Raw genomic sequence first — 23,290 nt, forward strand, 5'->3', positions numbered from 1 at the left:
CAGATAATAGCGCAACTTAGAAAATACATGCAGATTTTTCTAATGTGTTCCATTGGGCTGCAATGCTGCTGTTCTTTATCTTTTTGATACATAATATCAAATATAGTAATACATGATATTACTTTATGCTTTGTTCACATGGTCAGGATTTAATGATGATTTTGGCACTGGGAAAAATTCATCCTTAGGAAGAATGAGCATGATAACTCCATTGAATGTTACTCGTGCCGATACATTCACTTTACATTGTCAGGCTATGTTCAGACAAACCTAATTGTAGTCAGCATGCTTTCCTAGATCAGGCCGCACGCGGACCAACATCAGCCACATGAGCGATCTTATGCGCCCATAGGAGTGCTGGCGGTATGCACGAAGCGCTTGTTTCTCAGGACGAGACGGTGCTAGATTCAGCAGCTTATGCACCATCCATGATACGACCAGGAACATGGAGCTGTGTACGGGTGCAGTCACTGCACAATTTGAGGAGATGACTGGTTTGGGAATTGCAACGTTCATCAGCTTTGACAGAAAAAAATTCTCAATGTTCGGGAAACAAAAAAAAAAAAAGGCCGAATAGAGAAGTGAATGTGGTGTACTGAATGTAACTTCTTTCCATTCTCAGAATCCAGTACTGCACTCAGGAAATAGTTGTGTTTCGGGAGGATCTGGTGAACAAAATGTGCAGGAACTGTGTGCGCTTCCCCAGCAGCAGTTTGGATATTCCTAATCACGTGAGTGAAAGCCTCAGACACGATCAGATCAGAAGCAATGGCCGGCAGCGACTTCCCCCATACACAGGGAGGGCTGGCGAGCGTTACTGTGTGCTCTATGAGAGAGACGCTGCCATACTGGGGAAAAACAAAATACCTACAGAGAACTACACACCATTGTAGTATTAAAATAAAAATAATTGTTTATTGATTGATTGTCAAATTAAAATCAAGAAAAGGATAAAAACAACAGTTGGAAAATAACAAAGCGGGAGGCAGATGGTATATACCACACTGTTGGTTGCGGTAAAATCAGTATCATAGAATGTAGGACAAATAACGAAATTACTCCACAAGACAGATATACAAAGATTACAATATGCCATCACAAACAAAACACTGCAATGCATAAAGAAAACCCTAAACAGTATAAAAATGGCAGTGACTGCACATAATGGACTATGTGGGGCCATTATTCTGTATGGAGGACTATGTGGGGCCCATTATTCTGTATGAAGGACTATGTGGGGCCCATTATTCTGTATGGAGAACTATGTGGGGCCCATTATTCTGTATGGAGGACTATGTGGAGCCCATTATACTGTATGGAGGACTATGTGGAGCCCATTATACTGTATGGAGGACTATGTGGGGCCATTATTCTGTATGGAGGACTATGTGGGGCCATTATTCTGTATGGAGGACTATGTGGGGCCCATTATTCTGTATGGAGGACTATGTGGAGCCCATTATTCTGTATGGAGGACTATGTGGGGCCCATTATTCTGTATGGAGGACTATGTGGGGCCATTATACTGTATGGAGGACTATGTGGGGCCCATTATTCTGTAGGGAGGACTATGTGGGGCCATTATTCTGTAGGGAGGACTATGTGGGGCCCATTATACTGTATGGAGGACTATGTGGAGCCCATTATACTGTGTGGAGGACTATGTGGGGCCCATTATTCTGTGTGGAGGACTATGTGGGGCCCATTATTCTGTATGGAGGACTATGTGGAGCCCATTATACTGTATGGAGGACTATGTTGGGCCCATTATTCTGTATGGAGGACTATGTGGGGCCCATTATTCTGTATGGAGGACTATGTGGGCCTATTATTCTGTTTGGAGGACTATGTGGGGCCCATCATACTGCATACTGGTAGGCCCGAGACTTTGTCGATAACACTGCAATGCATAAAAATAGCCCCTAAACAATATAAAAATGGCAGTGACTGCACATAATGGACTATGTGGGGCCCATTATTTTGTATGGAGGCCTATGTGGGGCCCATTATTCTGTATGGAGCACTGTGTGGGGCCCATTATACTGTATGGAGGACTATGTGGAGCCCATTATACTGTATGGAGGACTATGTGGGGCCCATTATTCTGTATGGAGGACTATGTGGGGCCCATTATACTGTATGGAGGACTATGTGAAGCCCATTATACTGTATGGAGGACTATGTGGGCCTATTATTCTGTATGGACGACTATGTGGGGCCCATTATTCTTTATGGAGGACTATGTGGGCCTATTATTCTGTATGGAGGACTATGTGGAGCCCATTATTCTTTATGGAGTACTATGTGGGCCTATTATTCTGTATGGAGGACTATGTGGGGCCCATCATACTGTATGGAAGACTATGTGGGGCCCATTATTCTGTATGGAGGACTATGTGGGGCCCATCATACTGTATGGAGGACTATGTGGGGCCATTATACTGTATGGACGACTATGTGGGGCCTATTATTCTGTATGGAGGACTATGTGGGGCCCATCATACTGTATGGAGGGCTATGTGGGGCCCATTATACTGTATGGAGGACTATATGGGCCCATTATTCTGTATGGAGCACTATGTGGGGCCTATTATTCTGTATGGAGGACTATGTGGGGCCCATCATACTGTATGGAGGGCTATGTGGGGCCCATTATACTGTATGGAGGACTATGTGGGGCCCATTATTCTCTGTATGGAGGACTATGTGGGGCCCATTATTCTTTATGGAGGACTATGTGGGCCTATTATTCTGTATGGAGGACTATGTGGAGCCCATTATTCTTTATGGAGGACTATGTGGGCCTATTATTCTGTATGGAGGACTGTGTGGGGCCCATTATTCTTTTTGGAGGACTATGTGGGCCCATTATTCTTTATGGAGGACTATGTGGAGCCCATTATTCTGTATAGAGGAATATGTGGGGCCCATTATACTGTATACTGGTTGGCCCGAGACTTTTTCCAAGTTTTTAATTTTGACCCTCTGTGTGTTTGAGTTTGACATCCCTGGTGTAGACCGACCTTTAGGACCTCTCCATTCACATTAGTCTGTCTGCCGTTATCAGCAGGTTTGGACAATTTAAGCCTAATGTGTCTGGGGACCTTAATTTGCCCCCTCTCTCATTATTTTCTTTTTAGATGTAATCAGATGTCTTTGCTAATACATTTTGCTTTCTCCCTAGTTTGTGAAGACGATCCTGTCTCAGGGCCACTTGACGCCTCTTCCGCTGTTCGTCAGCCCCGTGTACTGGGCATATGACTACACTTTGCGATTATATCCTCTTCCTGATTTAATAGTCATCGCAGATAAATATGACCCTTTCTCCATCTCGAATACGGAGTGTCTCACCATTAATCCTGTAAGAAAACCTCTTTACTACCTCTGCCTGTTTTTTTTTCCTGCGGCTGAAGTTTTCTTTCATTTTAGTATTTGCAAATTAGCAGCATAAATGGTGAATCTCTAATGGAGCAGCAGGGCAGGTGAAACTTCCCAGCTCAGACAATATGTGGAGACAGTGGTGGAGCCATCAACCAGTTGCTTCACACATTGTATCTGCAGGGCAGAGGGGCATTGTTCTCCCTCCTAGGTTAGCATCTCACCCCGCTCTATCCACAGACCTATTGATGTTAAAATCATTGTGAACAATGGGAATTTTGCATAGTAATGGAGGGATTCCTTTCACACATGCAGCCAAACCCCTGACTCAATCACCTTATGAAATGCCTTTAGATATGTTAAATTCACTTACATTTGTATTTCTTACAGAAGCAGCCTTTAGTTCAGGCTCTTGTGCTATAAAATATACTGAAGGCTTTATGGAAGTATTTGGGCTTAGTTGCACAACAACATGACTACTTATGCGAGTCAAGAACAGAAACCTATTCCCTTCTACTTGCATAATTGCTTGTGTAGTTGATGCATTTTGCACACAATGTGTTGCTGAAGATCACATTAGGCAATTAACCTGTCTGGCATTAATAAACTACAGTTGGTAATCTGTCCAATATGTCAGTAACTTAGATGTGACCCTTCTCTGAATTATTATGGCGTTGAAAAGGTCTAAACATATCAATATGTGCTACATTTACCACGTGGAGGATAAAACATGGCAGCCGCTCATTGGGCACAGAGGAGCGGTCATTATGTACTACACGGCATTTATTCATTTTTAATTATTATTTTTTCAGGGTTCATTTCCAAGAAGTGGATTCTCCTTTAAAGTCTATTATCCTTCTAATAAAACAGCAGAAGATAGGTAAGAGTCTGGGTACAAGTACATGCCGGGGCTGCTCCGTGTGCAGCAGGGGTTCAGGGATTGTGTCTCGCCACGTAGTAAATCTGGTGGATTTTATTCTATTTCAACTTGTTTTAAGGTTTTTTTCACATCATTAAAAGTTATCACTAGGGATGAGCTGACCCGAGCAAGTTTGGGTTCTGTTACACAACCTGAACTTTATTCCAAAGTTCGGTTCAGGTACCCGAATTGTACCCGAGCTTGAACCAGAACCCGAACCCCATTGAAAACAATGGGGACCCGAACTTTTGAGCTGGAAATTTCTCTTTCTCTGCAATGGGCTCCCGGGAGAAGTCTGTGTTCGGCGTTTAGCACCGGACTCTGTCTGCAACGAACCCCAAACTTTTAAGTTCGGGTTTGCTCATCTCCAGTTATCACCTATCCCAAGGATCTGTCTGCTAGTGCCCACACTGATCCCGAGAATGGGGCTTTGAAATGCCTGGTTGGAATAAGCCCGCATTCACAAATCCGCTTGTCACAATTTAGTGTTGGACCATGAGTCTCCCCACCCGACCACAACAACTCCATATCTATGAGGCTGCCAAGTTCATATTAGGAGACCTGCAGCTGGTCCGTACTCATATATTGACGCGAGGATGTGTGAATGAGGCCTAAAGCGATGGCCGCACATATGCCTGACTGCTTCATTCATTGTCTATTGGACTGCGAAAACATTTAGATCTGTTAATCATGGGAATAGCCCATTCATCAGCTGGTCTACCAGTCTGTTGGACTGTATGACCATATAACATGCAGTCTTGACTCCAAAATGATGAAAGATGAATCAAACTATTTGATTTCAATGTTTCTGATCATTTGTCTGGAAGTGGCTAAGGGTCCGTTTACATGGAATGACTCACGACACGATACAACCGCCAATCGCTCAGTACGCACTGGCGGCCATAGTTCTCATCAGCACGAGTCCTATTTACATAGGACGGTGAACCTATGTCCGTCTGATCTTTTGAGCAGGGGCAGCACGGTGGCTCAGTGGGTAGCACTGCAGCGCTGGGGTCATGGGTTCGAATCTCACCAAGGACATCTGAAAGCAGTTTGTATGTTCTCCACGTGTTTGCTCCTCCAGGTTTTTCGGTTTCCTCCCACACTCCAAAGACAAACTGATAGGTAGACAATACTGGAAGACTGCTGAATGTCGAGTGTGAGCCCCAATGGGGACAACAGTGATGATGATGTCTGTAAAGCGCTGCAGTATATGATGGCGCTATATAAGCAAAGCATAATAAATAATAATAAACAGCAGCAATAATAAACATATTCGGCAGCCTGTTTCCATGGCAAAATAATTGTCGAGTGGTTTTATCAATGCTCGGTCATGATTATCTTGAAGTGTAAAGTGCAGCTTAACTTCCACCACTCACTGGAAAGCCGGGGAGACACAAGGAGTAGATTTCAGCAGTATGAGCGCATGTAAAACAGTTCAAACATATGGCCACCATTAATGTTATCTTACTGCTAAAAGGTGATTAGATTATTCAGAAGCGCATTGCCTTTCACTTGCAAAGTGATTCTCCCCTTTGATAAAAACTTGTCAAGTGATCACATTTCCCGATCTGGCAGTGCAGACAGCATGTCTGATGGCCGGGCATGTCAAGGAGTCTTAGGTGTGAAGTCCATGACCTTTACAAATTTAGCTCCATGGTGGTACACACTGATCACATCGACCTTATTTCTTACACCAGATCTATGGAAACACGCAGCGCATAAAACACATCCATTAGAAGCTTCCATCAGTTTGGCTTGTGCAGGATTTAGAGGAGTTTTTTTTTTAAATGATATCATTTTTATTGTGAACAAAGAAATTCACCAACATTTTATTCCTTTTTACAAACATTAAGACAATAACCGACAGTACACAAACTTCAACCTATATGAAAACCAATTCATATAGATTTATCAACATTGACGTACACATCTGTATTTGCAAAATATAAAGTCGCTTAGGGATAAAGAGATAATTGAATACAGCCGGACCGCCCACTCACTGTACTAACAAATGAATGTTATTCGGATGGAAACGTGCGTTATATTATGCAGCATAATATCTGACAATGTGAATAAATGTTTATGGACCCATATAAGAGTCTATAGAGTCGTCTAATTTATTATATAGAAATGGATAGAATAGTGTTCCTAGGATTTTCAGATGCTATACCCAGTGTAATTAGCCATTGTTCCCATATCTTTACTTTTTTATTTTTTAGATTATTTCTTTTAATGTAAGTTCCCATTTCCATACATAAAATATTATTTATTTTAGACTGTAGTTTTTCCCCTGTTGGGGCGGTATGGTCTATCCAGTTCAATGCCAACCACTTTCTAGCTTGAAATAGCATTTGTAAAATGGCTATATCAAGAATGTGAATCCGCACCCACCGATAATGCAGATTTTTTGTTCTGATTGTACTTGTACCCCAAATACATATTCAATAAGGGCATTTGTCCCATTCCAATAGCTCCCAATATTCACACATCATGTGCATTAGGTGGGCACCTCGTTGTTCACATCCTGGAGATGTATCATCCACCCATATTCCAATTTAAAATAAAATACCCAGGAATCTTGAACACTATGAATAAGGAAAAGTTGGGATCATCTTTGAGACTCAGACAAGGATGGTTTAGGTGTTAAGTCCAGCATCTCATTGCACTGCTCCTCAGATATGGGACACAAATCCCCCCTCACACTTTGTTGTATCTAAATAGAGATAATTGTTTGTATATACTGACGAGATTAAGCCCCTTGTGTTCACAGACCTGGCAATTGCATGAACTATAATGGTGTTTTCTCTTAGTTGTGCATTGAATACACTGCACAATTGCAAATATTGTTAAAAAAAACCTTTATGTTGAAGAATAAAATCAGTGTTTAATTGTTCAAAACTTTTAAGTGACCCGTCTCTCAGCAGCTGAGATACCAGGAATATACCACTATGTTCCCAATTGCTAAAACCTATTAATTTATATATTTCAGATTGTGTATAGTTTGTAAATCCTCCAATTCCCAAAATATGTTTACTTCTATCCCACACTTGGTAGGTCATATTTAAAGTGGAGCATTTAAAGTCATTCTCTCAATGGGAATCCTGGATTAGAGGCTTTTATTGTTGTGATGTGAAATAACATTCATTTTTTTGTGTTTTAGCAAACTGCAGAATGTTTGACTGGACAATGAGGATAAGTTTGTGGCGACCGAAGATTTTAAGACCCTCTCCGTACAAAAATGTGTGCTTTTTAATGTACATTTTGTGTATTTTATGTATTTGCTAATTAGAAAATGTTTTGTAATAAATAATATGTAAATGATTGTACTGGGTTCATAATTCAGAAATGATACATGATGGTTTGCATGAGTCATTGCATTGTGTTTTCCATTGTCATAGGTGATCCACAAACATAAATCCTTGTAATAAGTGTCTGAAGGTGCACTATAAGACCCCTCTACAGATACGGCACATGCTCCAGGCTTATTTTAATGACACCATTCGGCTTACTTAATTTGTGCAAATTCCACATTTTCTTTCCAAAAAAGCTAAGGATTTCTGTTGTATACACAGATTTTCACAATGACAGACAGGCGTCTGTCAAACAGATATCATTATATCTTGTCTGCAGAGAAAAATCCAGTGTAAGTTTCCCTGTCTGGATCGTACCCCAATGATCCGTAACCCCTTAGTCAGACTTCTATTTTTCATGGATAGAACATGTATCCTTCAGTCTATGGTGCTAGTCACACGTTAGTTTTTTTTTTTTTCAAAAATAATTATAAACGCGTCACGGATCCTAATTACTTATACAAGTCTATGGGTCCATGAAAATCACATGGATGGCATCGGTGTACAATCTGTGTGCCGTCCATGAGGAACATGTAATGAAAGCTTATGTCTATTTATTCTTACATACGTGATGGTAAAACTGACCCAACACTGAGGACACTCGTATGTGAGCCACTGATGTACAGAGATCCACGTTTTTATGTAGAACAATTACAGAGGTCTGAATGAGACCTGACGATGGGTTATAGGACCTGATTTTGCATTGTTGGGACCATTTGTGGACTTTTAATCGCCTGTTCACACTATCAGGCTGTGCTTCAGAGAATAGATAGATCAGTGCGCTCAAGCTGCCATAGTTCCCATCAGCGCGAGCCGTGTGCGCAGGACGACGCCACGACAACAACAATCTTTTGTGCATCCAAAAAGCTAATTCCCCCCCAATGATGGTTTTGCTCATTGGCCGCGTTCACACGGCACACTGATTATCTGAGCTCCTGCGTTGTGATTGTGCATGTAACCTACAGAATAACCCTTTTCTCTATAGATTCACATGTGGCCCCTTGTTCCCTCCTGCTCTTTGGCTACAGCTAATCTTACAGGTGTTAGATGCAGATTTGCCCCAGATTTTTTTTTTTTGCAAATTTCAACCTTCATAACGGAAAACAGCCAATAAGCATCATATGCAGCAGACTGTGCAGAGGGTCTGACCCCGGGAGGTCACAGCCCCCCGATCATACATCCGGACCATTATTAATTACTAAACAGCTTTGCTGTGATTAAACCTGTTGTAGCCAGTATGTGACTGTCCATGTTCTATACAATATAGCCCCCCAGGCTGTACTGCAGTGCAGGCTGGGACACGGCCGCCCCCTCCTTGTGTACACAGCAGCTTTCCGTACACGCTCTACGGCCGCTTATTCTGTAAATAACCGCGGTCTCTGATCACCATGGCAACCAGCACGACGCTTTCTCCCCATTGGCTGAGGGTGTGGCTTTCAAACATGTGATCACTTGATAGCCAATCAGCGCCCTGTCTCCGTGCCCTTATCTTGTCATCACTGCGCGTCCTTTGGCAGATCAGTTCTCGGCTCATCACTGTGCGCCTGTCTCCTAGGTGATCAGTGCAGGATTAGAATGGCGACCAAGCTGGAGGAGCTCAGCGTGACCTCGGAGGAGCTGGAGCGCTTTAAGGTCGCTTTCCAGGACGCCCGCTTCCGGGAGCTTTTCGCTCAGTATGCGGAGGAGCTGAGCAACCCGGAGAACCGGCGCCGCTACGAGGAGGAGATCCGTGAGATGGAGCGGGAGCGAGGCATGGACGTGCAGTTTGTGCACCCCGAGGCCGGACATGTGCTGCGGACCAGTGTGGACGGGCGGCAGACGTGTTACCTGAACCTGTGCACCAATGCTGTGGTGCGTAAGCCGCACTGTGTGGCCGGGACTGACAAGGACGGGCGGCTCGGCACGCACTGGAGCCTGCCCTGCACTCTGACCCTACCCAGAGAGGAGCAGGGCCCGGGGGGCGGCAGGGAGCTCATCTACGACGTAGTCTTCCACCCGGACACCCTGCGCCTGGCCTCCAAGAGTGACAAGTTCCGCTCCATGGTGGACCTGACCGCCCTGAACACCGTGTCCCAGCAGTTCAACGTCAACCTGGACACCGGAAACGTCACCACCCTGAGCGAGAAGTATAAGGGGGTCCCCCAAACTGCCGTAATCCGCAAACCCCTGGCAGGAGCGGCCCCCAAGCCACAGGACCCTGCCGACCCGCTACGCTTCCCCTATCCCTACGATGAGAAGAAGAGGAGCAGGAAGACCACCCGGCCCCTGCCCAGCAAGCCCCACCGAGAAAGGCCAACTCCCCTGGAGCCCACCGTCCCACGGTACACCATCCGACACCGCTCCTACGTGGACCTACAGGACTACCGTGACGCCAGGGACTCTGCGCCCAGCCCCGTGCCCAAGGAGCTGGTGATTACCGTGGACATGCCACTGCTGGGCTGCGGGAATGACGTCAACCTTCACATCAAAGACAAAGATCTGAGCCTGGAATCCCAGAAACCGGCCTACAAGCTGCAGCTAAAGCTGCCCTACCTGGTGGAGGACGAGCGGGGCACGGCCCAATTCAACAAGATCAAGAGGCAGCTGGTGATCACGGTGCCCGTAGTACAGCAGAACCTCCCCAAACTTATACCGGCTCATCCACCAGCCAGCACCCCCAAAGACGATGACTCCCCCCAACCCAACGGGATCGCTGAAAATACCGAGATGCCCCCCCTATGTTCTCTACCTCAAGACCACCCCGAATGTCCCATATTTACTTGCTCCCAGGATGCCACCACATTGACTCTCATCATCCACGTGAAGGATATCGACAAGCACAGCGTCACCTCAGAGGCCAGCAGCTACCAGTGCGAAATCCGGTTTTGTGTGAAGACTGGGAACTCTCCGTACGTTTTATTTGTGTCGTTCCTGCCACAGTATAACCTGAATACACATTATATTGCCGTCAACGTGTCAGCGGACAACATGGTCATCGAGCTGACCAAATCCTCTGAGTGCTTCGGACCGTGGAAGAACCTCTTCTTTGGTGTAAACAGCAATTCTCTGCAGGTGGGTAATGGGGTAGATCAGTATTCAGCGGCGTTCACACATCCATGTGAGATGTCAGTGTGCGACCTGGTTGTTTTTTTTTTTTTTTTTTTTTTTTTTATTGGACAGCACACGGACCCATTGATGTATCAGAATTTTACATGCTCACAGTTTGACTCTGCATTAAAATCACATATATGAAAATGAGATCTGGGAGCATGTGCTATTCTGATCTGATTTTGAGGATGTGTCTGGGTGTGGTCCAATTTAAAAATCTTAACACAGGCAGCCTTAGGCCGGATTCACACATCCATGTGAACTAATGTTGCAGGTCTCTTGATCTGAACTTGACAGCCTCTTATATTCCCATGAGGCTGTTGAGTTTGAGTCTGGAGACCTACAACTGGTGTGTGACACATTGATGTGTGAACACGGTTCTATGTAATTGAGTGATGTGTACTGTGGGGTCCAGTTACATTATTGGTTCTTGTTCTGTATTTCCCATGTTGTTAGCTACTATCTTTATGGCAGTGAATTGAGATCATTTTGGCTTTAAAAGCTGATTAGTGTACAGTTCTCTTTGGTGTTATCAGCCTCAGGCGGTCCAGGGCTTGCTGGGAGTTGTAGTCTGAGTCTGCAGTGGTACAGGTACCCTGTTTCCCAAGCTCCAGTCCTGACGGCCCCCCGCACATCATGTTTTCAGGATATCCTCAGCATTGCACAGGTGATGGAATACTTATCAAGGCATCAGAAATTGCCTTGGGTTCTCTCACCTGTGCAATACTAAGGAAATCCTAAAAAAAATATGATCTGTTGGGGGCTGTGAGGACTGGCGTTTTGGAAACATTGATCTGGATGTGGGTGCGAGGCTGCGGGCCTAGTGTAGCATTACATTGTGATGACTCAGTGCTGCCACCTGTTGGCACGTGTGATAACTGCAAGCTGTAACATGATAGGTGGGTTGTCTGAGTCCTGGGTCATTGTAGATGGAGATATATCCATTTATCTCTCAGTGCACAGCCACATGTACACAGCAAACCAGGTTTGCTTAAAATATACCTTCCCATTGTTTAACCAGTGAATGAATGTGCTTGTTTAACCAGTAATAAAATTCCAGAATGGGTTAATGGCTACTTTCATAATTGTATGCAAGATGATATCTGACACATTTTTTTTTTTTTTTTTTTTTTCCCTTTTTTTATTTTGTAGGAGAGAAGGTTTATTAACGAGGAGAACGTGTCTGAGTTCTTAGAAAATGGTTTGCGCCCTTCTACTATTCCATGGTCGACCACGGTGGATCAGCCGCTGATAGATGTCATGGAAATGACTGATAGAAGGACCCACATCCGGCTGAACGTAAGCTCCCACCTAAATGTCTATTCTTTAAAGAGCTTCTTCACTACTTTTTCATTGATATCTGCTTGGCCGGGGTCTGACACCCGCTGATCAGCTATTAGACTGCGTGCCCACGATGCTTTTTTCAAGCGTTTATGCTGCGGAATTTCCGCAGCATAAACGCTTGGTAATCCGCCCCCCCCATGGTCCCCAATGACAAGTCGCAATGTCAATGCCCATGCTGCTTTTTTTTCCGCAGCGTTTATGCTACACTCAAAAATCCGCAGCATGTCCATTAATTTTGTGGAAGTGTGGCGTAATCGCCGCCATTGCCTTGCATTCAGGCGCATATAATCAGTGCCGGTACATTTGTGCTCACGGATTATATGCGTTTCAATATGCGGATGGTACCCAAGTCTGGAGAAGAGGAGACTCTCATCCAGACCTGGGTACCATAGAACCTGTAAAAATAAGAATTTAAAATAAAAAAATAAAGTTTATACTCTCCTTCCGATGTCTTCCCGGTGTCTTGCAATGTTTGCGTTGTTGTGAAGGACCTGCCATGATGTCACATGGCTCAATGACGTCATCGCAGGTCCTTCACACAACCGCGAGCAGTGCAAGACACTGGACGGAGCAGACAAAACACTGGGAAGACATCTGAAGGTGAGTATAAACTTTATTTATTTTTTTTACCATTCTTATTCTTTTTTTTTGTTAACTAACTTGGTCACACTACTATAAATCCATGCCGGTTGCATGGATTTATATAGTGTGACCAAGTTGTCAAGCACTTTCCAAGTGATGCTAAAATCGCTTGATAACCCGCATGCAGAAATGTATGCAAAGACTCTTCACAGACTCTTCTACCTGGCGGGAAATCCGCATGCGTTTTTCCTGCCAGGGAGAAGCGTAAAACAATATGCAGCATTTCTGCATCGTGGGCACATAGCCATATTGGTGTCTGCTGCCAGAAGTACTTACTTGTGGAGCTGCTCCATCTGCTGATAGTGGCCGAGGCAGGGTACTGCACATCCTCCTATTCAAATCAATAGGAGGCGGATGTGCTGTACCCTGCCACAGCCACTATCAGGAGTGAGTATATCTTACTGCCAACACCTATAACAGCTGATCGGCCGGGGTCCAACACCCACACCCGCACCCCCTGCCGATCAGACATCAATGAAAAAGTGGTGGAGAAATTCTTAAGGTTAATGTGTTTGTAAAGTGTCATCCAATGCAATATAGATACATGTCCCTTGTAGGTCCAGACAATGGCTGAGTTTCTTGGTGTCAATTTTTGTATATATTTATATATTTTTTTTTAAGGGATTATTATCCCACACATGGATAATAAATGTATGCTTAATGGGGTTTGACTGTCCTGGGTCTCTATGTGAATGGAGTGCCAGTGCACATGTTCCCACCATCCCATTTTTTTTTTTTTTTTTTTTTTTTGTCTGAGGGCATTTGTGCACATGTATAACTACTAGTGTTGAGCGAGTATGTTCTGTCCGAGTATGCACAGGCCGAGCTCCGAGTATTTACAGCTGCTCGGTGATATGGTTGAATCACTCCCGTGTGCATGATTTGCGACTGTTTGACAGCTTTATTCCATGGGAGGAATGTGTAAGAAATAGACATTCCTCCCATGTAATAAAACTGTCAAACAGTCGCAAATCATGCACACGGGAGCGATTCAACCACATCACCAAGCAGCTGTAACTGCTCGGACAGAACATACTCGCTCAAGACTGATGGCTACAACTCATATGGCCAGAAAATGGAGCTGGGATAATGCATATGCATGGACTCCATTCACATAAAGGACTTGCTACCCCCAGACTTGTATGTGTGTTAGGACCCCCTGTCCTGTGGATAGATGCGATAGATATAATTATAATATTTGGGGGTTTTTCACTCTGGCTCTATAGTCTTTCCTTTTTTACATAAGTGACAGACTGCCTATGTGACCATACTGCCAATGTAACTCTCGGGACCTGTATACAGCAAATGTTGCCATATACTTTTTCGTGCTCTTTATTTATATACTTGCTTTTTCATGTCATGCTCGTATTTAAAGAGACGGTCTCACAAGCATTGAGCTGTTTCCAATTTCAGCTGGTGCCCGACCTGCAGTGACAGGAGAGGAGGCCACAAGGCCTGTGTGTTCTGTGTGTGGAGCTGGAGCATGCGCAGCCACCTCTCCTGGCAATGCAGGTCGGGCACCAGTTGGATCAGGGACCTCGGTCTGGAGCCTCTTCTTGTTTTTGTTATCTATCAAGTGGAAAAAATTGCAAAGAGGTCCTTTTTTGTTCTATAGTCCGCAGCTCATTACCAACGTCACCGACCACCGTTGCAGTATATAAGAGATTACTGGATTCCTAGGTAAGTAGTGTGCACTTGCAAAGTCTTTGCAGTACAGTGTATTGTGGTTGGTACTTGCAGCCTCCCCATGGAGATCTGCAAATCCCATTACCCAAGAAGACCTGTCTCAGAAGTATGCTGCATGTGAACATGTCTGTACACAATACACCATGCAATCCAAAAAAACTCTGCCACAAATTCTCTCCATTATGGTTTTTATATTAATGGATTTTCCAACCTTCCCTTTATTGTAATGTATTACAATGGGGGGGGGGGGGGGGTTGGGAAAATCCACTGATATAAAAGCCATAATGGAGAGAACTAGTGCAAATTTTTTTTTATTTTTATTTTTTGGCGGGGTGGGGGGGGGGGTGTAGAAACAGAAAAGCTAATTGTAAATGGTCTGCAAGGCTGTAGAACATCACTAACATTATATGGATAAAAGGAGTGTCCCTCGGAAAACAGTCTTACTCCTTCATATGGGCTAAACTGTTAGTGACGTGCTGGTCTACAGCCTTGCTGACTGTTCCCGATTAGCTTATCAGTTATTACACCCAAAAAACCTGACATTCTCTCCATTATTGTTTTTTATACTAATGGCTTTTCCGACCTTCCCCTCAGTGAGGAGAAAGTTGGAAATCCACTGATATAAAAAGCTTTAATGCCGAGAATTTCTTTCAGTCTTTTGGGATGTAGAAACAGATAAGCTAATTGGAAACTGTCAACAAGGTTGTAGACCAGCACGTCACCAACGGCTGTGCCCATATAATGGAGTGAGACTGCTCGTTTTTCTGTGCATTCCCCAAAAAAAGTCCATCAGAAACGTCTTGATCCTTTTTATATGGGCCAAACTGTTAGTGATATGCTGGTCTACAGCCTTGCTGACTGTTTCCAACCCCCAAAAAACTGAAATTCTCTCCATTATTGTTTATATTAATGGCTTTTCCAACCTTCCCCCTCATTGTAATGTAACAGGATTAGGATCTTGATGAATATTTCATGACTTCTCTTTTTAACCTGCAGAAACCTGAACTTGAGGAGGAAAGGTTATTGACAGACGGAGATCAATCATCAGGCCTGAGCGGGGTGACTAAGCTGGGGAGCAGCCGCTCTGATAACACAGACCAATCCGATACCGATGACACCACAGAAGAAAGATGGCAAAGCCCACACCCAGCCGTAGACCGCCCTACCTCACCCGCTGCACAGTGTCCTGTCCAGCTACCGGGCACCGATCACTCCACTGAGGATGATGAGTATCTCTGCACACCGGCCAAGGAACTTGATGAAGATGATCTGCCGGAATGTGCAGAGCTTGTGCGGAATCCTCTGCCCAACCCTTCCAATACAGAGCAGGTCCTACAGGACGTGGCCTCCTGCGACAGCTCTGCCCTCGTCCTCCCCGACCACAGAACACAGTGTGCCTTTGCGTTTGACAATGCCTTGTTGTTTGATCTAGACTGATTATTATGTGCAGATATGGTTGGGTAGCGGTATTTAATTCCATCACTATTTAGAGGTTGCATTTTTTTTTTTTTTTTTCTGTTATATCAAACTTGTCAGACATGTGCCGGTACTGAGCATGGATTGGATTTCTAGGCTCTCCTAATATGTGAGAAGGTGGAATACAGGGGGATCTGGATTCTCAGTCTCTATTCTCTGGGGCTTTAGCGCATTAGGCTGTATTTTCCAATCTGTTACCGCTGCAATACCCGACCTGAACTAACAGCCCTAGTATATGATTTGATGCTGTTAGTTCAGGTTAGGAGACCCACGGCCTTAACACAGAACTGAAAATATGGTCGTATGAATGAGGCCGTACCCAGGAGTCGGTGTCCTGACCTCCACTACCATGGCATGATAGTATCTCCTGCGTGAGGCAAAATCAAATCAGTGCTCTGAGCCCTTCATGTTTTTTAGGGGGAGTGGGCACTGTATTTCTATCTTCTCTTATGTTTGGATTTTGCACATTTCCTTTAGGCAATACTGATGTGTTCGGCCTAGTACAGGGCGCAACATGGTACACGGATCCTGTCGACGTTGTACACTGATATCTGCCATCCACTGCGCTAGGCCGAACATGATCAGTATCTCAGTCTTCCTAACATGTTTACTTCAGTAGTATTCCCCTGTGAGATAATTCTGGGGCGTCTAACTTTGCATTGTGTAGTTCCTCTGTTAACTCTCCTGGAAGTCTATTATCATACATCTTATCAATGCTGTTGGGGTACGTCCAATTGTCAAGGATATATATTATATTTAAACGCCCAGCAGTCTGTTCATTCATAACTTCCTGGAGGAATAACAGAGGAACGTATTTTTTTTTTTTTTTTTTTTTTTTCATTTTTTTAACCCGGTGTTATCCTATGGGGAATATAAGTATTCAATTCTACAATGTCTAATGTAAAGGGGCTGTACAAGATAATAAAAACATGGCTCCATGGCACCACACCTGTCTGCAGTTTGTGAGTGGTATCTAAGCTCATTCCGATTTGCTTTAATGGAGCTGATCTGCAATCCCGCACACAACCTGTGGACAGGGGTGGCGCTGTTTATTGGCAAAACCAGTCAGGTTTTTCTAATGGTGAACATCCCCTTTAAAGATACTTTTATCTCCCTTGCTGCGGACAGCCCCCCCCCCCCCCCCCCTTGGACCTGTGCGTTGTTTGCTTCTTCTAGAAGATGGTTGTGCCTTAATGATAAGTTATTGTTTTGTGTGCCAAAGAGATAAAGATTTCCTGAACCTGTTTACAAATGTATTATCCTTTTGGTCCGTGTCTCCGCTGTATATTTCTTTGCCAAAACTGTGAATGGATCCTGGCGAAACAAGTAGAAAATGGCTCCTGCTGCTGGAATCTGGCAACGACTGAACATTCAGCAGTTACCGGGGCCAAAAATCCCACTGTAGCAAAGCGTTATAAGAATTCATTATTGTTTTTGTGTTGCAGATTAAATTTAACAAAAAAAAAAAGTCCTGTGTGATGTGTGTTTTGTTTTTGTTTTTTTACCATATGTAGACAAACCTTTAGATATTGGCTCACTGCATTACATCCAACTCTCCGGACCACTACTCGTTGTAGTTTTTCCACAGCTACAAGTTGACTTAATGCTTTATTTTATATCGAGCCCATTATCAAAGAAGTCTGAAATTGTGTCCAGTTGGTTCACAGTAACCAAATATCAATCCATCAGACATAATACCAGAGGGAACGCAGGACTATAAGCTACAGAGGTCGTCTGGTTTTATAGGAATCTGTCTCCAGGTTTAGCAAAAGAAACTATGTGCATTAGAGTCACTTAGAGCTGATGAGGCTGGGGTACTTGCTTTTAAAAGCTGTCACAATGGCTATGTAATTCTGATACTAAAGGGTTAGGATTAGGTTAGACTTATTAAAGTTTTAATATATATATAAAAAAAAAAAAAACATTGCTTACAAGAAAAAGGTATAAAAAGAGAAAAACAAAGCGACACACGAACAGTTAAGAAATATGAAACTTTTCCATCTAAAGTTGCACTTCTGTTTCCTTGAGGTAAGGAGAATTATGCTCTGCATAATTCCCCTGCTCCTATGTATGCTGTCTGCTAACGCTCTGCTGACCCGTCTCTCTGGTATATGCTCTGCATAATTCCCCTGCTCCTATGTATGCTGTCTGCTAACGCTCTGCTGACCCGTCTCTCTGGTATATGCTCTGCATAATTCCCCTGCTCCTATGTATGCTGTCTGCTAACGCTCTGCTGACCCGTCTCTCTGGTATATGCTCTGCATAATTCCCCTGCTTCATCTGTCCCACTCCAATCAATATTCACATATGTTTCTTCTTTCCCCACTATATACCTTATCTGATTTTTAGAGGTGTTAAACTGCAGAGACTTGTGTCCTGGCTCTGTCTTTGATCACCCAGCCATCTCCTGTTCAAATGACCAGCTGTTAATTTATCCACAAGCCGTTCCCACAATGCCCTACACCTGATATAGTTTAATGTGGCCTATATATTTAGACTCTCTGTAAGGGGTGCACGCGTGCTGGGGTGTGCACGCGTCTTCTTGTGCAAAGTGGCTTCGGAGAGAAGTGGCAGTTATTTCAGAGGCAGTTAGTCAGGGCAGGAGTCAGGTAACCCACACTTTGACCACTTAGTCTCTTTTAACTATGTTTCTGTTAGCTCTCACTTTTTCCTCTATAGTCCTCCACTTTCTAATAACCCCTCAAATCCCTACACCAAGTAAGAAACTCTTCATCTCTCCCTCCATACTCCCCATTCATCTCACCTCCTCCTCCAAATTATTCCTCAGCATTCAATCCTGGATCTCCAAACACAGACAGCCACCTCATGCTCTCTCTTCCTCCCACCTGCTAACACTTTCTCTGCTCCTCCTCACTGCTGGAGATATCTCTCCAAATCCTGGTCCTCCTCGCCATATCCCCACAGTCACTTCTACCTCCTATCCACGACCTTCCTCAAACTGTCGCAACCCTTCTAACCTCATACCCATCCAACTAATACCCACCTCCTCAGCTATACTAACAGGAGCTCTATGGAACGCTCGCTCTGTCTGCAACAAACTTTCCTTCATCCACGATCTTTTCATTACAAACAAACTCTCCTTCCTCGCCATCACCGAAACCTGGCTCACCCCCTCTGACACAGCCTCCCCAGCTGCCCTTTCATATGGCGGATTCCACCTTTCCCACACCCCCCGCCCCAATGGCAAACATGGTGGAGGCGTAGGTTTCCTCCTATCGGAACTCTGCGCTTTCACCAAAATCCCACTGCCACCCTCCGTTACACTCCCCTCTTTTGAAGTGCACTGTGTGCGCATCTATTCCCCCTCCAACCTCCAACTGGCCGTCGTTTACCGACCCCCAGGGCAAGCCACCACCTTCTTAGACCATTTCACTACCTGGCTGCTTCACTTCCTTTCCACTGACATCCCCACTATCATAATGGGTGACTTCAACATCCCCATTGACACTCCCCACTCGTCTGTCTCTAAGCTCCTATCCCTCACCTCCTCCTTTGGACTCACTCAATGGTCTTCCACACCCACCCACAAAGATGGCCACACACTGGACCTCATCTTCACCCGCCTCTGTTCCCTATCTAACCTCTCTAACTCACCACTCCCTCTCTCTGACCATAACCTCCTCACATTCTCTACCCTCTCCTCTCCGGGTGCACAATCCCCACTCCACAAACTCACACACCCTCGCAGAAATCTCAAACACCTTGACCTACACTCTCTCTCTGAATCCCTCCTTCCTCTCACAGACATAAATTCCTTGCACGATGCAGACGTTGCTGCTGCTTCATATAACACCACAATAGCTGCAGCTCTAGACTCGATCGCCCCTCTCACACACACCACACCTCGCACATTCAACAGGCAACCCTGGCACACTAAACTTACCAAAGAACTGCGCCGGGCCTCCAGGGTTGCGGAGCGGAGATGGAAAAGGTCTCACTCCATCGAGCACTTCAACGCATTCAAGCAATCCCTCACTAATTTCAAGTCCGCACTCACTACAGCAAAACAAACCTACTTCTTATCTCTCATATCCTCCCTATCTCACAACCCTAAACAGCTATTTAACACTTTCAACTCTCTCCTTCGTCCCCCAGCACCTCCTCCCTCTTCTCTCATCTCAGCCGACGACTTTGCCTCATTCTTCAAACAGAAGATTGACACCATCAGACAAAACTTTGGCCTAAAGTCCACACAACCCCTCCTCATATCTTCTCAACCATCCTCCTCCAAACCCCACTTCTCCACCATTACAGAAGGTCAAGTCTCCTCTTTACTCTCCAAATCACACCTCACCACCTGCGAACTTGACCCAATCCCATCCCACCTCATCACTAACCTCACCTCAGTCTTCATCCCAACCCTAACCCACCTCTTCAATCTATCACTAACAACCGGAGTCTTCCCCTCATGTTTCAAACATGCCGCAATCACACCCATCCTCAAAAAGCCCTCCCTTGACCCTTCCTCTCTGACCAGCTACCGCCCCATATCACTTCTCCCCTTTGCCTCAAAACTTCTAGAACAACATGTCCACCTTGAACTGTCCTCCCACCTCTCCTCCTGCTCCCTCTTCGACCGTCTACAATCTGGCTTCCGACCGCATCACTCGACTGAAACTGCCCTGACCAAAGTCACAAACGACCTACTAAATGCCAAATCCAAGCGACACTACTCCATCCTCCTCCTTCTGGACCTGTCATCTGCCTTTGACACAGTGGACCATTCCCTCTTACTCCAGATTCTCTCATCTCTTGGCATCACGGACTTGGCTCTATCTTGGATCTCCTCATACTTAACAGACAGGACATTCAGCGTCTCCCACTCACGCACCACCTCCTCATCTCGCCCCCTATCTGTCGGTGTCCCCCAAGGTTCAGTTCTAGGACCCCTGCTCTTCTCCATCTACACCTTCGGCCTGGGACAGCTCATAGAGTCTCACGGCTTTCAGTATCACCTCTATGCTGACGACACACAGATCTACCTCTCTGGACCCGATATCTCCTCCCTACTAACCAGAATCCCACAATGTCTGTCCGCCATCTCATCCTTCTTCTCCGACAGGTTTCTAAAACTCAACATGGATAAAACAGAGTTCATCATCTTTCCACCCTCTCATTCACATCCCCCATCCGACCTATCCATCAACGTCAATGGCTGTTCACTCTCCCCAGTCCCACAAGCTCGCTGCCTTGGGGTAACCCTGGACTCTGATCTCTCCTTCAAACCACATATTCAAGCCCTTTCCACCTCCTGCCGACTCCAACTCAAAAACATCTCCCGGATCCGTGCATTCCTCAGCAAAGACTCTGCAAAAACACTAGTGCATGCCCTCATCATATCCCGCCTCGACTACTGCAACCTCCTGCTCCGTGGCATCCCTTCCAACACTCTTGCACCTCTCCAATCTATCCTAAACTCTGCTGCTCGACTAATCCACCTGTCCCCCCGCTATTCCCCGGCCTCTCCTCTCTGTCAATCCCTTCACTGGCTCCCTATTGCCCAGAGAATTCAGTTCAAAACTCTAACCATGGCATACAAAGCCATCCACAACCTGTCTCCCCCATACATCTGTGACCTAGTCTCCCGGTACTTACCTGCACGCAACCTCCGATCCTCACAAGAACTCCTGCTCTACTCCCCTCTTATCTCCTCCTCCCACACTCGTATACAAGATTTCTCCCGTGCTTCCCCCCTACTCTGGAACTCTCTACCCCAACATATCAGACTCTCGCCGACCGTGGAAACCTTCAAAAGGAACCTGAAGACCCACCTCTTCCGACAAGCCTACAACCTGCAGTAAACACCACTGCACGACCAGCTCTACCCTCACCTACTGTATCCTCACCCATCCCTCGTAGACTGTGAGCCCTCGCGGGCAGGGTCCTCGCTCCTCCTGTACCAGTCGCTGACTCGTTTTGTTAAGATTATGTAAATGCTTTTGTTATGTATATCCCTATCACATGTAAAGCGCCATGGAATAAATGGCGCTATAATAATAAATAATAATAATAATAATAATAATGTGTTTATGGATCACATCCAGCTCCTGCTGACCCCCACATGTGAACACCTTTACATTATATATCCCATCTCTTATATGCCTGGTCCTGGGCTCAAGTTTCCGGTACAGCCTAGATAGTATTGTTGAAATTGCAAGTCTGTAACTGGGCCATGAGCTAATTAGGCATATTATATGCCTTGTTTCTTAAACTCCCCCATCCCCATCCCCACTATAGAAAATGGGCAATGACCTGCCTGGCCACAAAGGACCCCCTGCCCAAGCTTTGATGCTCAGGCTCACCAGCCTATAGACTATATTCCTAGTGATGCCCCCTTGGTTCTGGGTTCCTGTAATAAGTGATTGTGCTCTTTATGTAGTTAATCATCTTAATGTCAAACTTAGGCTAAAAATAAAATGCTAGTGTAACGGACATTCTAACATCAGTAAAATATTAGACTAGGCAGGAAACTTTTCAAAAAGGATTATATAGCAATTCTGCCATGGATTGTCAAAGTAAGTACACCAGTCTCATCCAGTGAAGTCTGGTAATAGATACACTTGTAGGTGAAAACTTAGTTTAGGGTGAGCTGGACCCCTGGAACCCGCTACTACCAATCACTAGAAATTAGATCCTATTCGCAAAAAATGCAAGAGTGTAACAGGAGATACATGAAGCGCTGGCCGGTCATGTCCTTGCCGCTCTATTCAAAGGCTAGAACACCGAAGAAGAAAGCCAAGAAGCATTGAGACCGATGAGGGCCCCAGTGGATGGATCCACAACAATCTGCCAGTGGTTAGGTGACCATTTTAATTAAACTGGGATACCTCTTCAGGCCCCTACACACATCTGTGTTTCAGGTATGTGTGGCATCTGCTTTTTCATGGCTACCACACGCACCCATTTTAATCTACAATGCTGCTCACATGTCCGTGTGTCTGTGCAAACCACATGGAGACATGACTTTTACACCAGCAGCACAGATGACGAGAGCCAATAGTGTATGGGCCTGTGAAAACGTGCAGCACACGGGTGTCATCCATGTACCATACATGTGCTGTCCGTGGTGAACACTGCAAAGTATAGGTGAAGCTTTGGAAAAGATTTTTCTTAAGCCATACCGGAAAAAATCGGATGGCGCACGGATCCAAAACACTAATGACACCAGTACTATTTTTTTCTGGTATTATACGGCCACGTGAAGGGGGCCTTAAAAGGAGTCTTTCAGCACAGAATGACTGTTCAAACCAAGCACAGACGCTCGATGCATCATGGTGCGGCCATGTGCTTGTTTCCATCTATTCCTCCCCCTCTTCTTTGATTGACAGCTCTGGCTTCATAGAGTGAGAGAATGGTGGAGATAGTTGGAAAACAAGCAGGTGGG

The 23,290-nt window shown here is 45.0% G+C and overlaps 2 protein-coding genes across 2 annotated transcripts in view; both read left to right on the forward strand.

The window, feature by feature from the left end:
- The window catches only part of POLE2 (DNA polymerase epsilon 2, accessory subunit), a 31,689-nt gene extending 24,066 nt beyond the window's left edge, over nt 1-7,623 (forward strand). Inside the window, exons 17-20 of the mRNA XM_073638564.1 lie at nt 623-731; nt 3,185-3,361; nt 4,191-4,258; nt 7,461-7,623. Coding sequence (XP_073494665.1) covers nt 623-731; nt 3,185-3,361; nt 4,191-4,258; nt 7,461-7,479 — 373 coding nt within the window. The 3' untranslated portion in view covers nt 7,480-7,623. The remainder of the gene's footprint in view (nt 1-622; nt 732-3,184; nt 3,362-4,190; nt 4,259-7,460) is intronic.
- Nucleotides 7,624-9,130: 1,507 nt separating this feature from the next.
- On the forward strand, nt 9,131-16,715 carry DNAAF2 (dynein axonemal assembly factor 2). Its single transcript, XM_073637505.1, has 3 exons — nt 9,131-10,701; nt 11,890-12,036; nt 15,406-16,715. Exons 1-3 carry the CDS (start codon nt 9,226-9,228, stop codon nt 15,844-15,846), a joined length of 2,064 nt encoding a protein of 687 aa, XP_073493606.1. The 5' UTR covers nt 9,131-9,225; the 3' UTR covers nt 15,847-16,715.
- Nucleotides 16,716-23,290: the final 6,575 nt, after the last annotated feature.

The sequence above is a fragment of the Phyllobates terribilis genome, unplaced genomic scaffold (genome assembly GCF_046119375.1).
Source record: "Phyllobates terribilis strain yellow unplaced genomic scaffold, ASM4611937v1 Scaffold_7__3_contigs__length_470593459, whole genome shotgun sequence".
Lineage (NCBI taxonomy): Eukaryota > Metazoa > Chordata > Amphibia > Anura > Dendrobatidae > Phyllobates > Phyllobates terribilis.